This window comes from Haliotis rufescens, unplaced genomic scaffold (genome assembly GCF_023055435.1).
Source record: "Haliotis rufescens isolate VD_foot unplaced genomic scaffold, xgHalRufe1.0.p SCAF_27, whole genome shotgun sequence".
NCBI lineage: Eukaryota > Metazoa > Mollusca > Gastropoda > Lepetellida > Haliotidae > Haliotis > Haliotis rufescens.
The window spans coordinates 2,418,025-2,436,491 of NW_025963968.1; the positions used below are offsets into that span (position 1 = coordinate 2,418,025).

The window sequence follows — 18,467 nt, forward strand, 5'->3', positions numbered from 1 at the left end:
GTTCAGCATGTTATCTTTCAGGGTTGTTCCACCGAGTGATGTTAGAGCTAGGTCAGTGGTAAGGCAAAGAAGTAACGACAGAGTCCATGTCCCTCTTATCCTGTGATCAAGGCTAGGTACGCTGATCTCCATCAGTGTGGCTGGCCTATCTTGGTGAGACAAGTTGGACAGAAACAATAGCCTCTCAAAATTAATTCAAAGTTGTCTGTCCACAAAATCTCAAATAAACAGCTTGTGGAGATCATTAATATTACTTTCAAAGTAAGTTTGGTATTCAAAGATGAACGTGTACTCCAGATGAAGAGACATTACCTGTGATTAACACACAGTCACACAGTAGTGTTTGTGGATGTTTTCTGGAATCCCCATGGGTAAACAAGCATGGGATACTGGGGACCTATTCTGCCCTGGAATCCCCATGGAGTACTGGGGACCTGTTCTGCCCTGGAATCCCCATGGAGACAACCATGGAGTACTGGGGACCTATTCTGCCCTGGAATCCCCATGGAGTACTGGGGACCTGTTCTGCCCTGGAATCCCCATGGAGACAACCATGGAGTACTGGGGACCTGTTCTGCCCTGGAATCCCCATGGAGTACTGGGGACCTATTCTGCCCTGGAATCCCCATGGAGACAACCATGGAGTACTGGGGACCTATTCTGCCCTGGAATCCCCATGGAGTACTGGGGACCTATTCTGCCCTGGAATCCCCATGGAGACAAGCATGGGATACTGGGGACCTGTTCTGCCCTGGAATCCCCATGGAGTAGTGGGGACCTGTTCTGCCCTGGAATCCCAATGGAGTACTGGGGACCTGTTCTGCCCTGGAATCCCCATGGAGTACTTGGGACCTGTTCTGCCCTGGAATCCCCATGGAGACAACCATGGAGTACTGGGGACCTGTTCTGCCCTGGAATCCCCATGGAGTAGTGGGGACCTGTTCTGCCCTGGAATCCCAATGGAGTACTGGGGACCTGTTCTGCCCTGGAATCCCCATGGAGTACTTGGGACCTGTTCTGCCCTGGAATCCCAATGGAGTACTGGGGACCTGTTCTGCCCTGGAATCCCCATGGAGTACTTGGGACCTGTTCTGCCCTGGAATCCCCATGGAGACAACCATGGAGTACTGGGGACCTGTTCTGCCCTGGAATCCCCATGGAGTAGTGGGGACCTATTCTGCCCTGGAATCCCCTTGGAGTACTTGGAGACAAGCATTGAGTACTGGGGTTCCATTCCCACCAAAGGATCCTCACAAAGCATGGGGTTTATGGGCTGTATTCTGTCCTCAAATCCTGGCAGTGGTTCATACAACAACAAAAAGAGAACTGCAACACATCTTAATATTCATTTTTTAATTGTTTAAAGATGATATTTTCAACAGGTTAAGAATAGGTTGATGCAGCATCTCTCTCAATCCAAGCCTCACAAACACTTGATAAACACGATTCACACAGTGTAACCATGGTAACTTTCAATAAACATTTGTTATTTTAATCTGACTAGTACTTCTTGCATCATGACACGTCTCACATTTTGATTGAATGGTTCCTAGGATACTACAATGTGTCCCATGGGCCTATTTCTATACAGATTCAAACTGTTTCCTTGGTAACAGGGTACATAATGATTAACCATGTACAACTAATATACCTCCAATCTGTAAAGATGACATTCGTATAAAGATCTCCCTGATATGTAATTAGGAATATTTCATTTGGCACTGCATACATTCCTTTTTTCAATTTGCTATATGACCGAGTCACCATCTTGACATTTAACGATAATGTTTGTTTCGCCCCACTGTTCCCAAGACATCCTCAAAAGAAATTCTATTCACTGCTTGGTCAAGTTAGTTGGGCTTATTGCCACTTTGTACCAACATGGAAAATATTTGCCCGCTCCTTAACCAATCAGTAGCTAGTATTTTAATGTAAAGCGAGATAAAAGCTAATAGTTACAGAGGAGAATGCTCTGAGAAGACCCATGGGACTCATTGATGGCCATTCAATACCACAAGTAGGCCTCGTGCCTAAGTTGGAAATATGAAATCAGTAATTTCTATTTACTAGTGAATTCAATAATTTCAATCTCATCAAAAGAATGGCAAAATAATATTCTAAACTATTCACTTGATACACTGAAATCACCCGACACATTCCAACTTTGATACAACAGAGAAATTTACACATTCATATTGCAACTAGCATGAAACTAAGCAGCTTCATAAAAGAAAATGACACCTCACCAAATGCTTCGTCTCTTGTGAATGAACAATGGCTTCTTGACCAATGTAAGACTGTACAGCAGGACTGAAACCATTCACCAACAAATGTAAATGCTACTTAGTTCGTGATATGATATGCAAAAATCTCCAAACTTCAGTCAAGTGTAACAGAATCAGACTTTAAAATGGCGTTCAACATTCACTGAGTCAGATATCATGGTGCATTGGTGAATGGTTTCAGCTTGAATCACATGACCGATGAATGACAGGCTGGACAATGTGCTTTGTGAAAGGTGGGATATGAATTTGTCATGATATACGATAAGTGCCATTTGATTCAGTCAAAACACACATCACTCTCACTTCAAACACACCCTTAGTATGTGCATGTAAGTTGCTTCAATCCAAGACTTGAGAAAAAAAACAACATATTTTCACTTACAGCTTCTGGATCTATAAAACCTTAGGAGTCTGTCAAAGGACATCATGTAAGCGTGACAACAGTCAGTTTATTCCCCCCAGGAAGTAGTGAGCCCCCATTAATGGACGCACTAAATTGCCTTTGGTGGGAATGGCGGCTGTTTCATGCAAGCCAATCTCTCTCAAAGTAATCAGAATATGTCTAAACAGAAAGTATTTAACAGTTCTTAATCAATGTAAATTATTAGAAGTTCTGAAGTCTTTGAAAGGCATTTAGACACGATACACATAAGAAAGAGAATTTATGGATGTCTATTTCTTTATAATGAGGAACACAACGTTTCTGAGTATATCCTTACTCCTTCATCAGGTGAAAGAAAAATTCATTACCTAATGAAGGAGTAAGCATATACTCCGAAATGTGTTCCTCATAATACAGAAATTGACATCTGTAAATTCTCTTCCTTAGAAGTTCTGCTCATAATTTACATTCAATAATATGTAAATACACTTAGATCTCCAGCTACCTTTGTTTAAATTGTAAAATTTGTTTGTTATTAATATCCATTATCCTGTCTCCAGGCATTGAGCGATTCATCCACTCAGATAACAACACCAAGGACCAAAGTTTGAACTACATGCAACATTTCCAAAAAGTATCCATTTAAACAATATTCCCCACTTAAACAATATTAACCACTTAAACAATATCACCCACTTAAACAATATTACATATTGATACTAAACTAAACAGGAAAATCTGCCAGGGTGCTACTCCAGAGGAGTGTTTGGCTAACGCAATGCGACTGAGTGAAAGAACTTATGATGGTTTGAATTTCGTTACTGAACTTACAACATGGAAAAGGCACTCGTAACATCGCATACTGAAGATATGCTCACACAGGCACACAGACAGACAACATGAAAAGACATTAACAAAATGGTAAAGAATGAAATACTGATGAATGGATTCGACATTTCCATAAACAAATATCTCTACTGACAAAGAATCAACATGCTGTAGTTAACATAGTTACCAAAGTAACGTAAAATAAACCTACATCTCTTCAAAATATGGGTACATTTTGGCAATACTTTCGTTGTGTTTGCACTCTTTCACCTCCAGTCAGTCATTCTGTACACATATATATCTGGACTCTTCTATTCACAGATTATATACAGTATGTACACATTTACAGCCTTGTGGATGTACATCAACATACGTCCCATCAACATACGCCCACTAGGACACACATCAACATACGTCCTCTAGGACACACATCAACATACATCCTCTGGGACACATATCAACATAGGCCCACTAGGGCACACATCAACATACGTCCACTAGGACACACATCAACATACGTCCACTAGGACACACATCAACATACATCCACTAGGACACACATCAACATACGTCCACTAGGACACACATCAACATAGGCCCACTAGGACACACATCAACATACGTCCACTAGGACACACATCAACATACACCCACTAGGACACACATCAACATACGTCCTCTAGGACACACATCAACATACGTCCACTAGGACACACATCAACATACGTCCACTAGGACACACATCAACATACATCCACTAGGACACACATCAACATACGTCCACTAGGACACACATCAACATATGTCCACTAGGACACACATCAACATACATCCACAAGGGCACACATCAACATACGTCCACTAGGACACACATCAACATACGCCCACTAGGACACACATCAACATACGTCCACTAGGATACACATCAACATACGCCCACTAGGGCACACATCAACATACGCCCACTAGGGCACACATCAACATACGCCCACTAGGACACACATCAACATACGCCCACTAGGACACACATCAACATACGCCCACTAGGACACACATCAACATACGCCCACTAGGACACACATCAACATACATCCTCTAGGACACACATCAACATACGTCCACTAGGACACACATCAACATACGTCCACAAGGGCACACATCACAACAAAGATAACCTTCACATTATTGGGTAAATTTCACATCACCAAGACTTTCCTGATCTTTTGATTTAGTCTTTGACAGGCATTAAGAAGTAGGGAGAACATGAATACATGACACATTTATATTGACAGCAACTTCTTTTATTCTTTGTACAACATTTCGGGGCTCCATCTTCAGGCAAAGGATGCCAGAAGCAAGAAGTAGCTCTGAAACATCGTACAAAGAATAAGTTGCTATCCATAAAAAAGTGTCATGGTTTTTTTATTAACAATTAATTTAAATATGAAAGTATTATTGATTGAGTTTATGTTCAATACAGATGTTGCCACATACACAGGGCTAAAATCACTAGTTGTGGCTCATGGTGTGACACAACAATAGCCTGGGGCTTGCATCCACCAGGCATTGTGGGGGACACTATCACAGGTGCCCTGCTTGTCTAGCCTAATTTCAACTAGAGGTGAAACGATACAATATGATACACGATACAATTTTTCTGTATCGATACAAGACGATACACTTGCTAAATTACATTCATTACTGCTCCTATAATGACCCCCGGGCGTTTTTGTCAGTCAAAAATCACAAAATGTGTTGTTATTAAGTTCACTACTAAAAAGAGCCACAATGAACATGTGCCTACAGCTAGCTTTTCCTTTTGAACCTGCTCTGAAACCCTTAAAGTCTCGACTTTTTCATGGTTTGATGAAAATATGCATATTGTGATGCATATTGCATTGTGACCTTTGTATTGTGATACGTATCGTATCATGACCTTGCTGTATCGTTTCACCCCTACTTACCACTGGTATTATTTTATCCCTTATGAACTTGACAGTTAAATGTAATACTTTTCATCAAAGAAACAATATAGTCTTTAAAATTAATACCTGCTCAGGAATATTCCAGCTTAATGACAGAGTCCTGTAAATAATTGAGCCTGGATCAGACAATCCAGTGATTGACATGAGCAATGATCCATGCTGTTGGGCAGCTGGGGACCTATTCTAACCCTTCCAAAGTAACATGAAGACACAGCCTTCAACACGTTTAGTATTTTAAGGCTAAAGACCCTAAGGTTTAGCTGTGTCCAGAGATCAGTCCATTATGTCCAGCTGTCGGACATCGAATAACACTAGCCAAGTTTTTGCCCCATGTTCGATAACACTAACTTTACAAAAAAAACTGACAAGTTAAAATTCTTACTGTTTCTTGTTCTACCCCCAGAAAAGGAGAATTTCCTCTTATCCTGGAACTGGAGCCACTTAGTATAACATCCTAGAAAACTTGATTTTTAACTTTTCACACTTAGACAACTTCAGTATTATTTCCTAACCCCAAATTCCAAATTATCCTTAACCACAACCATCAGCAAAAATAATTTCATTCTTTGAAAGAGCTTTATCTAATTTTACCTGAGCAACTGGCTAACTTCTAGTATTCATTTTCAATATAGTCTTCCAGGAGTCGGATTACTGATAATAAGTAGTGAAAGCCTACATTTGTACAGTGGAATAAGTTGCCAGAAGAAACAGGTGCTCCTAGATACCTCATTTGCAGTCACGTCAATAAATTTAAATGCAGCCACAACAAAATATTGGATTTCAATCTCTTCCATAACAGCCAAACAAGAACTTAAGAGGGTACAGTGCACAAAACAATTCCACAAATCCTGAACAAAGTACAAATGACTATTTGTAACAGTAAGTAATATCAGCTTTCAGCTGCTCACCTGAAATGTTTATAAATGAAAGTACATAGTGACCTGATGTGATGGATGGCATGTATTGTGCGCCTTCGATACAAATATGACAATGAGGGAGGTAATAACGTGTCCAGGATTCCAAACTGCCGGTAAGTGCCCTTGGCAGACAATTTGGAAAAAAAATGTTATTTTGCTCAAATAGGTCAGTGAAACACAAGTCACTCCTGCAAAGCCATGAAATTATTACACAACATTAAATGGGTATTTTGTAATTACAATTTAGGAGATTTTACTGACATTTGCTGCGGACTGGGGCCAAATATGGTCCTCGGAGCAGATCTTGATAAATCCCTGGTGCCATTGATAGAAACATGACACCTAGGGCTGTAATGATTCAGTTAATAATCAGTAAAGGTTCATCCCCATGACAATGTGAGGCCATGTGTTTATACAAAACAAGTGGGACAGTATTTTGAAAATTAGATGTACATTTGTCACTTTCTTTTTACCCTCAAAATAATATATGCATTACAAAATTGAAATGTGTAATTCGTACATCATCCCCCAAAACACAAAACCTGGAGGACTTAGTTGTCTGCCAAATATAACAAATGTTATATTTAGGATAACATTTTCATAGTAAAATACAGATTCTAGTACTTTTGGGTTGAGTCCATCCGGATTTTGAACCCACACTTGTGGTACCGTCAGTGGCTGAGTGGGTTAGATCGCGGACTTTGTGTTCTGACGATTAGGTACCTCACTCAAGGAGTGTGGGTTCGATTCCCAGATGGGACTCAACCCCTAATATGTCAGAATATGTACTTTACAAGGAAAGTGTTATCCCAAATATATCATTTGTTACATTTGACCACTTTCTAAATGGTAGTGTGTGTTCACTGCCAAAAATGTCAAAATCTCTCACATTCAGCCCTTGTTAACAGCTGCAAACTACACAGGGTTTTGTGTCTCGCGTTGTATCTAATATTGCTACAATCTTAATACACTGTCCGAAATAACTGCCTGCCCGCCTTTTCTGTCAGCCTGCATGAAATTTTCTTCCACCTGCCCGACGGTCTGGCTGAGAATTTTAAGACGATTTAGTAACATATTCAGTTTTATTATCTTTGAGTGAGTGAGTATGGTTTTACGCCGCTTTTAGCAATATTCCAGCAATATCATGGCGGGGGGACACCAGAAATGGGCTTCACACATTGTACCAATGTTGGGAATCGAACCCGGATCTTCGGCATGACGCGCGAACGCTTTAACCACTAGGCTACCCGACCACCCCTTTATTATCTTTGAAGATGGGCAGGCAACATGTACGGGTCACCTGCCCGACTGACTTGTTGGGTTTTAATATTATTTCAGACATTACAAGCTTGGAATCTGGACAATTTGTTACAGCCCTCATATAAACATGTCAGAACAATGATCCTGAAAAGTATGCAGATGATGGGTGATGGCAAACTAATGGAAACAAATGTTATATTTGGCATAACACTTTCTTAGTAAAGTACAGATTCTCGTACTTTTGGGGGTTGAATCCCACCCACACTGCCAGAGTGAGGCACCTAATCGCCAGTACATGATCTAGACTACCAGTTGTCGGACTATCATTTTGTGGAAGCCTCAGTGGCTGAGTGGGTTAGATCGCTGACCTTGTGTGCTGATGATTAGGTGCCTCACTCTGGCAGTGTGGGTTCGAATCACGGATGGGACTCAACCCAAAAAGTACAAGAATCTGAACTTTACCAAGAAAGTGTTATCCCCAAAATAACATTTGTTACATTTGACCACTTTCTAAATGGCATTGCGTATTCATAATGGAAACATGGTCAGTAAAACAATTACCAAGAACTAACAATCCGGGCAAGGACACTACACGGATGGACGATGAACAAACCCCACAAGGACTTCGCAAAATGGCTGAAGAAATCCCCTTGTAAGTAGATGTGGAAAGGTACAATGATATTTCAGTGCTCCTTTTCAACAACCAATGAAAGACAGTATGAAGCCATGAAAATTAAAAAACTGTATACCATTATCCTGTAAATTGCATTTTTTAGGGTGACCAATACTTCTTGGCTATGCCTGGCTAAAACTCTGTTTGTAATATTTTATCATGAACATCAAAATTGTGCTTACTTTGGAGTTGTCTTTCCTTGCATACATTTTCTCAACATGGGTGCCCACAAGTCTGAAGAAGGTTTACACCCACTAAGAGAAACTCTGAACCTGATGCACAAAATGATCTTAGTGCTAAGGTGATCGTAACTCCCATACTCAAACATAGGCTTACGATAATCGTAGGTATAAGATCGCTTTGTGCAAGTGGGCCCAGGGTGCCGTTGTACAAAGTGACCTTAGCGCTAAGATGATCGTAACTCCCATACTTAAACATAGGATTACGATAGTCGTAGCGCTAAGATCGCTTTGTGCAAGTGGGCCCAGGTCACTGTGCAAGTAAATGCCTGATGAAAACAAATAAAATGGTTCTGCCTTCGACACAAATGTGCAGACAGTACACACAGTTAACATAAAGATAGTTACACAAGATGTTATCAAGATATATACATGTATATCTAAAAACGAAATCCATCAAGGATATGTAGATTTACAATTATTTACTAATGGCATTTATGGACTGATGATGAAAGTAAGATGGTATTTGGACAAAGTAACCAAACCTGCCAAGTTTATCACAATCCAACAGTCCAGGGTGTTGTTGTACAAAACAACCTTAGCGCTACTACTGTCATAAGTCTATGTTAAGGTATGGGAGTTACGATCACCTTAGCACTAAGATTGCTTTGTACAACAGTCCAGGTGAAGTACATGATAGAACACCATGAGAATACAGGCTACCTTATGATCAGTGCATCCTACAAGACCATAGCACTACTTCCGTCGTACCCAACAATCTGATACACATGTAAGATGGTTGTAATCATCGGGCTATGACGGTCACGCCACCAAAATGTATCACTGACTTAAGATAATGACTTAAGCACTATTCAACCTTGACTTCTGATATTCATAGCACTATGATCTATTTGTGCCCGATGCTTGTAACCACTACATAATGCTGCTTTCCTGAAAACTGCCCCCCAACACTATATGTACTGACACTAGCATTCACAAACCATCCACACCCGGAAGCATGTTTCATGCAGTGTTATCCCTTTAAACTCAAATTTCTATCTTCAAAATATATTTAGTCTAAAATTGAAAGCAATAAAAACTGCAATCTAGATTTCTTGTGGGTATTTTGTATGAGTAGAAATTAAGGGATGCTTGAATGCACCTTTTACCACTAGATCTGTATTTACCAAAAAATTGATACCTTTTCAGTTTATCTTGTCTACTTAAACTAAATCAATGACTCTTAAGAAGCATGTGAAAGATGCCTTATGTCCAATCAGTAAACTTGTGAAATCTAAAGCTATGCCTATATGGCCATGTCGTCATGGTAACCATTACCAATTCATGCATATTTTCCCGTACTATCTCCAAGCATATTCATGCCTTCCCAAGTATCTAATGCATTACAGAATGTTCAATGTTCAACTAAGGCACTACAACCCAAACAGAATGGTCTTGTTAAGCCTCCTATTTGTTCTATTGACAAAAACAAAATCTTGTCATCCACATAACCATGGTAATCATGCCAGAGAACCAAGAACAGTCTGTTACTTTAGCTCTACTCCCATTCATATTTCATTTATTCAATCTAATAAGCTCAGCTGATATTATGTACGTCTTTCTTAAATCGAAAGAACTGTATTCCAAAAACGCGTTTGGGCAAGAAGATTTAAAAGTTTTAAGTTTGAAGAAAATAATTTTGGAGGCTACTCTACTGTCCTTGGATTCAGTGAGTTTGGGGTTATCTCTGCTTTGAAATTAGCGAGCAAGATTACATGAACGCAGTTTTAAAGTTAAACATTACTTCAGTATACCAAGGCATGTCTCCTTCATTTTGTAGGATTCAGGTCTTTCATCGCAACCACAGGTACAGACAGTGCTGACAAAACACATATTCCTGAGGCAAGTGCGTTAACTGACTATAAAAGTCCAGTTTTCACCCTTGCCGAACTGGGCTGGAATTTCTTGGCTCAATCGTCACCAATTGCTACTACGAGTTAAGTTCCTTCAATGTCCCTCCCACTGACCAATCAGATTCGACCTCTCATATCACATGCATTTGCTTCAAACAAAATGGCGGCACCCAGTCAAGACGATCTGATTGATAATAAAGATCTATATTGTAATAAAAGTGGTCTTACCTCGCAAAGTGCATGAAATCACTTGAGCACCTTGATTAAAAACATGAAAACATTTGGAAAATATCTGTTGACAGTACACATGCTTTGCAAATCCTGCAGTTGACCGAAATCTGCAATTTGAAATCCATGCCCGGATGACTAGTTCGTAACACGATTATGATTGGACTATGCATAGACTCTTTAGTCCAGCCAAACTGTAACTCCAGAATTCCAGCCCAGTTAGGCAAGGATGGAAACTGAGCTTTTATGGTCAGTTAACACCCTTGCCTCGGGAAGATGACAAAACATGGAGAATAATCCGCTTGAGTCCAGGATTTAAACTCACGATCAAGGCCACTAAGGGACACAACTCTGTACAGCACCCTACCCTTCTATGACTGAGTCAACAGAAAATTATTGTTAATATCAACGAGCGCATCTCATCAATGATAAAGGCTGGCTGCATTTTCTAACAAGTTTCCAAACATGGTACAAATAAGGTCCATTTTATCAAAATACATCACCATCCACATTGTGGCTCACAAACAATCCTCACAATGACGATGCCGTGTCATAACGTTCTAAAATAATCTACCGGTAAATACCATATATTGAGAAATATTTCTGAGCAAAAAAGGTGTAATCCCTAAGCTTAGCTGTAGGTTACAAAGCACTTATGTCACAATATATATCTAGCCATGTCTTTAATATTTGACTATCAGTGGACCAAAAACTGGACCTGTCAATGGCGCTTCCTTTCTTACAGCACTCTATAGACATTTTCATGGAAAATGTTCCAAGTCTTTGCAACACCCGACAATCAGGTTCATGTACCTAACTTGACTTGTACTCATCCAGATCTTCCAAATCAATGTGGTGGCCTGAGTTACTATAGTTTGACTGTGCCGCCATTGTGGCCTGTTTAATGGCAATCCGATATGGACCACGCTTTTTCTTATTAAAGCGGAGCTTAAAATCCTCCAGAAATGGAAAAAGTTCTGAGCACTGCATATGCGACATAGTTGACGAGCCGAACCAGGTCACATGGGCTATTTGTGCGATGACGACACCACTGTCTTTCTGAGTGACTGTGATGGAGAGAATCCTCCCTGGCCACCACGGAAAGCCCTGAATCTTCCCCCACACAATGTCCCCCACATGAAGCTGCCGACCCGTCTCCGTCACACACTTCACCACTGTCTGGGTCTGAATTTTCATCATGAGCGGTTTCATGTTTTTCACATCTGAATCTGTCTGTGGCTCCTCCACACTGAGTTCCCCCATCATGGTGCCGAGCCCGGGCGGGCCATACGACAGACCATCATGCAAGTCAGTCGGGTCATCTGAGGGTTCACTCGCGGAACTTATCGGACTGTAGGGACCTACTCCAACAATCATGGGAGGCGGGGAATCCTCGTATGTTAAAGATGGCTCTGGGTTCGGAAACCTTTGTTCCACAGGGAATTGTTCGACTTCAGGGAAGTGTTCTTCTGGCGGAAACCGTTGTTCTGGCACAAAATTTTCTTCAGGAAAATTTTCCTCAACTGGAAATCTTTCTTCTGGGGGAAATCTGTCATCTTGGTGAATTATTTCTTCGGGAGGAAATCTTTCTTCCGAGGGAAACCTTTGTTCAGGGGAAAATCGGAATTCTTTTGGACTTGCCTCCACACGTGAAAGACCTCTATTGTTGTTCCATGTGTAGAGTAATCGTGGCCGTGGATGTCGAACCTCTTCTTGAGTTGGCACCGAGTTCTCATTGTCCTCATCTTCTCCATTGCTAATCTGATCAACCCAATCACTGATACTTTTGTTTTCCATTTCCAAGGATTCTTTGTCTAAAGAATCTTTGTCAAAAGTTTCCTTCAAATCTTTCTCTTCATTAGCATTCCAGTCATTAATAATCACATTTGTGTTTGATTCCAGCGGACGACTCTCATACGGACTAAGATGGCGATGCTTGTGTTTCCGTTTGTGCTTCCTATGATGTTTATCTGATTTTTCATCCAAACTCTGCGCTCTGTTTTCATGGTCACCTGACTTGTTTCGCACTCTTTCCTTTGACTTTTTCATGGCCTTTTTCAGTTTCTTATGCATAACATAATTCCTATTTTCTACTGGAGGATCGACATGCTTTTCTTGAATTTCTTCCGAGCTGCTTTCCACATGATCATCAATTTCAGCACCAGGTAGACGGGGAGGTATTTTGAGCACAGCCCCATCTCCAAAGGATATCTTTATAATAGGTGTCGCTTTTGGATTCAGAGCTTTTGTTCCACAATCACTTTGTACTTGAGTTTTAAGTGTAGCACTGTCGACTTCATCACTCTGCTCCGGCAGCTCAGCTTCTCTCTGTGATCTACTTTCAACATTCTGAGCCCCACTTTGAGCAGCCTTTGTTTCATTTCTAACATCCTCTAATTTATACAATCTTACTTCAGGAAATGACTCTTTTGCCTGGGCAATCTTATTGTCCACAGAACTACGTGTTTGTCTCTCTGGCCTCTCTCGTGTTTTCGCACTTGTAGATTTTGCAGGTGCAGGTTTTTTCACCTCATTTTCATTTGTTTCTTCTTGTTGATATTTTCTTTTTCTCAAACCCCATTTCAATGTGACCATCGGCCGATTTAAATGTCGTGAAGGACTCAGCTGAGGCTTTGTGATGTTCGTAACTGGTTTCGATTGTTTCGGGGAGGAAGATTTCACGGCTGACACTTTTCCATTTTCATGGATCATGTTTTTACATTTAGAACACAGAGTCTGACGGGGTCTAAGGCGAATATCACGCACTGCTTTGCTGCGAACTGGTCGCAGACTGCCTTTAGGATGCACCAACACAACTTTATCTGTCAATGAAACTGGATCATTGTTGTATGTGAATCTGTGTGTAGATGCTGACACACTAATTTGTCCATTTTCATTTTCTCCAGCCTCATTTGAGGTGCTGTTGACGCCTTTTTCTGCAGATTTATCAGGAGTTTTGGGTAATGAAGAGAAGCAAACGCCGTGAGGAATGTTTCTGAAATAAATGAAAACAATGAACTTGAAAATCGGTCATTATTTGTTGACAAAATGCCTAAAATTCTAAATCCAGTTTGACAGATGAGTAAAAAATCGGTCACAAATTCCGTATTTTTGACCAACTTTAACGCATGATTTTAGGCATACCTCTTACTGCAATCCAATAATACTCCACGAAATTCTTTATTTCCACTTTTCAAGGTCACAATTATAACATCATCTAATGCTTCTTCGATCAATACAGGCACTTTATCCCCTTTCGAAATGCGGTGGTGTTTCCGTTTTAGGTCGGCCATATTCTAAGGGGATTTTCGCCATTAGCAGGTACTTGGTACTAGTACCCTAACAACAAGTCTTAGTCCATTGAGGCCCTGAAGTGAGTTGCTGAACGCCGGTCAAATGTCTGTCTCAAGTTAACACATTGATAGGATACTTGATATTCATAATTTTGACAGTTAAATCCTGCCAATATACAGCACCTGTGCAAATTGCTTAAAATAAGGCTGAAAAAATGAAATTGCAGCGAAGATGAAAACTATAAACAATCAGTCCCTATATTGAGAGCTTTTCACAGACAATTAGGTTCCTATTTATTGCGCTTCTGTTTTGATTCAGTTTTGTACTAGTTTTGACATTTTAAACATTGGCAACTTCGTCGACGTCTGATTTAAACTATAACTGATTTTCGAAAACTTGTCATTTTAGGGGGGAAAAAGAATATATTATCCACAGGTTTTGTCACTTTTGTGCATGTGACAAACGACGCATTCAGTGAATTGTCAGTGAGAAGAAACACATTTGAAGAAGAGGTCGTAAAGTTTGTTTGATAATTTATCGAATGCGAAAATCGAACATTATTTAAGATCGAAACTATTCTTAACTTTCGAATCGTTCGATCGACATGAGAAAACATCCAATGAGTATAATTTTCAACTTATTTCTGTCCGCGTGTATATTTGACGGATCGTGAAGAAAACTTTGTACATTGTATACCATCAAACCTCAAAAGGTGTTTTTTTCCCTTTTTAATCTAATACAACGACAGATAAAATTCAATTTGTTAACCTATTGTTTTGCTTGGGTATCTTGCAATAAAATGTGAAACAAATATATGTCATAGGCTATTATGAAGTGTTTGTAAAACCCTAAAACAATAACACTAATTTTAATTTTAGAATAAATTTTAATCAATCGGTATCATATCACATTGTACTGCTTTCAGGGTTTGGTAGAGTGCATTTGAAATGCCTAACTTTGTAACATAACGAATTATATTACACTTTACTTAACTGATTTCATCTAAAAAACGAATAAATAAACATTTTTTTGGATCCGAGGTTATCCGAAAATAGTTGTTTATATAATTTTAGATGGCACTCAGAAGTAGTTGTGTTTAAAGTAGTACAATTTAAGAGATCGTTGGTTCTGATTTTATAGCTCATAACACACTTCCTGGCGACTTTTGAACAATCTAATTGTGGTTATTATTTTATTTAATTGTCAGTCCTACACTAGGGCGTATTAGCAAGTCTTTTTTACGTCAGATTTAGTTTGTAAACACGTGGGAATTTCCAGCTGAGAAAGCCAAGGGACGTAACTCTTTGAATATAAACATTAGCTGGAAACTCAAAAGCATCGGTTATATTTCAGGTTCGAATCTCAACATGCCGAGGTACGCACGATGAAAAGGCATAAATAACACGTATGAACATGTTTTCTTTTTGTGTGTGTTTTATTAATGTTTTAGTTCGTTAGAGGTTATAATGAAGTTAGCCTTTAGATTGGTTGGTTGGTTGGTTTGTTGTTCAATGCCACACACAGCAATATTACAGCTATATGACGGCCGTCTGTAAATATTCGAGTCTGGACCAGACAATTAAGCAATTGATATCATGAGCATCGATCCACGCAATTGGGATCAATGACATTGATCAACCATGTCAGCGAGCCTGACCAACCGATCCTGTCAGTCGCCTCTTAAGACAAGCATAGTCGCCTTTTACGGCAAGCGTGGGTTGCTGAAGACCTATTTTACCCCGGATCTTCATGGGTCTAGCCTTTAGAATGGAAGAAAGAAACAAAAAAACAACAACTATAGTTATTTTTCTTAAAGTTGGTTATCTGAAAATACTAAAAATTATATAAAGAGTAAAGACAAAACAAAAAAGTCATCTTAAAAAGAAATTTTTATTTCAATAAAATCAGTCGTGACATTTCAGAATAACTCTTTACATGATACATGTATATGGACGATCAACCTCTTTGTTACAGGTGTAGCTTGAACTAGTTTCAGTGCAGGTTCTAACACTTTTATCAAGAAAGTCATTTGACCCAGAGATCACTGAAGAAACAAGTGCAAGACTCCAGAATCTCAATATTTGATGAAGACTGATTTACGCAGGGCACACAGTCACCATCTGAATGAAACTCTTACAAAATGAAAAGATCAGCCTCAGTTATCTTGTGTTGGATATATCCATTCTAGGATAATACTCTAGACCATTTGCTAAACAGACTTGAGTCTGATTCCATTGACACAATGCTAACAATAGATAGACACAATGCTAACAATAGATAGACACAATGCTAACAATAGATAGACACAATCCTAACAATAGATAGACACAATGCTAACAATAGATAGACACAATCCTAACAATAGATAGACACAATGCTAACAATAGATAGACACAATGCTAACAACAGATAGACACAATGCTAACAACAGATAGACACAATGCTAACAATAGATAGACACAATGCTAACAATAGATAGACACAATGCTAACAATAGATAGACACAATCCTAACAATAGATAGACACAATGCTAACAACAGATAGACACAATGCTAACAACAGATAGACACAATGCTAACAACAGATAGACACAATGCTAACAATAGATAGACACAATGCTAACAATAGATAGACACAATCCTAACAATAGATAGACACAATGCTAACAATAGATAGACACAATGCTAACAATAGATAGACACAATGCTAACAACAGATAGACACAATGCTAACAATAGATAGACACAATGCTAACAACAGATAGACACAATGCTAACAATAGATAGACACAATGCTAACAACAGATAGACAGAATGCTAACAATAGATAGACACAATGCTAACAATAGATAGACACAATCCTAACAATAGATAGACACAATCCTAACAATAGATAGACACAATGCTAACAATAGATAGACACAATGCTAACAACAGATAGACACAATGCTAACAACAGATAGACACAATGCTAACAATAGATAGACACAATGCTAACAATAGATAGACACAATGCTAACAACAGATAGACACAATGCTAACAACAGATAGACACAATGCTAACAATAGATAGACACAATGCTAACAACAGATAGACACAATGCTAACAACAGATAGACACAATGCTAACAACAGATAGACACAATGCTAACAATAGATTAAAACGACATAATAGATTCATATGCCAGAAAAAGATTGTGCTATTTGTTATTTGTACTGTACATTTGCCTTCATTCAATTATCTGCTTGTTATCTATTTCCGTTGTTGTCAATGTTAACCTGCTGCTTATCACATGTCCTGCATATATACCTCTCATCACTTAGTTGTAGTCAGTCCAGCTTGATAACGGTGTAAGAATCTACATTGAAACGTCACTATATGCAATAAACCAGAAGTTGTTATCTTACTTATTTGCAAACTTCTAGAATGCCAATTAACAGTTAGATTGACACGCTAGAAATGGATTGAAAAAACAAACAATAGATTGACACATAGACTAACATCTAGTCTCTGAAATGAACACATCTTACATAAAAAAAGCAGTTGTTCAGTTATCTTAATAAAAATATAATAATAATGAGCCCAGTGACTTTTCATTTTCAGATACTGATACTGCAGTGATCTAGACTTGCCAAACATTATAGACTTGCTTGGGCTGTATTTGATATATATTTGTATCAGGGTCTGTAAGACAGACTAATTGACACAATGCTATAACAAGTAGATTCATACAACGCTTACAATAGATTCACACAATGATAACTTTTTTTTTTAATAACACATTAATGTTCATGAGATGTTTATCCTGGATGTATGAATCTGGGTTAACACAGCTTTAAACAGTACTCCAGATGACTGGGCCACTGGTTTCCCCTTATACTGGGTGTGGTGTGGTGTGGTGTGGTGTGGTGTGGTGTGGGTGTGGGTGTGGGTGTGGGTGTGGTGTGTGGGGGTTGCCAAGTGGTTGAAGTGTTCCACGTCATACTAAAGGTCTAGGTTCAATTTCCCTCAAATAGGTACAATGTGTGAAGCTCATTTCTGGTGTCCCCTGCTGTGAGATTGCTGGAATATTGCTAAAAGTGGCGTAAAACTACATGGGTAGAATTTGTAGTGTTATTTAGTGTCATTTTTGGTGTCACAAATTCAACCTGAAGCTAAACTTGTTTAGTGTTTCTCTGTAACTTGTCAATGATGCAAAATATATACATCAAAATCAACAGTAACAAGAAGATATATTACACGGTGTCTGAGTAATGTGAGAGAAGAGCACTCTGTGGTAAAGAAGAGATCAGCAATGGTATGGTGCAGACAAACCACTCCAAACTTGGCAATGCTGGGATTTGAAACAACACTCCTGCACAAAAAGCTCCATGGTCTTAGAGGTGAGGTGAAATGGGCTTAAACTTTGCTGCCGAGATTATTGCACTTATACAGCAACATGCATGCATGTGTGGGAGTGTGTGTGTGGCTGCTTGTACTAGTCCAGACTGATGCCGATTTATAGCCCTAGGTCACTGAGATA

The 18,467-nt window shown here is 39.3% G+C and overlaps 1 protein-coding gene across 1 annotated transcript; it reads right to left on the reverse strand.

The window, feature by feature from the left end:
* Positions 1–10,639: 10,639 nt before the first annotated feature.
* On the reverse strand, positions 10,640–13,956 carry LOC124139419. The gene is made up of 2 exons (XM_046506457.2): positions 13,795–13,956; positions 10,640–13,645 (listed from the first exon to the last, which is right to left on the reverse strand). The coding sequence occupies exons 1-2, from the start codon at positions 13,941–13,943 to the stop codon at positions 11,464–11,466; spliced, it is 2,331 nt and encodes a 776-aa protein (XP_046362413.2). The 5' UTR covers positions 13,944–13,956; the 3' UTR covers positions 10,640–11,463.
* Positions 13,957–18,467: the final 4,511 nt, after the last annotated feature.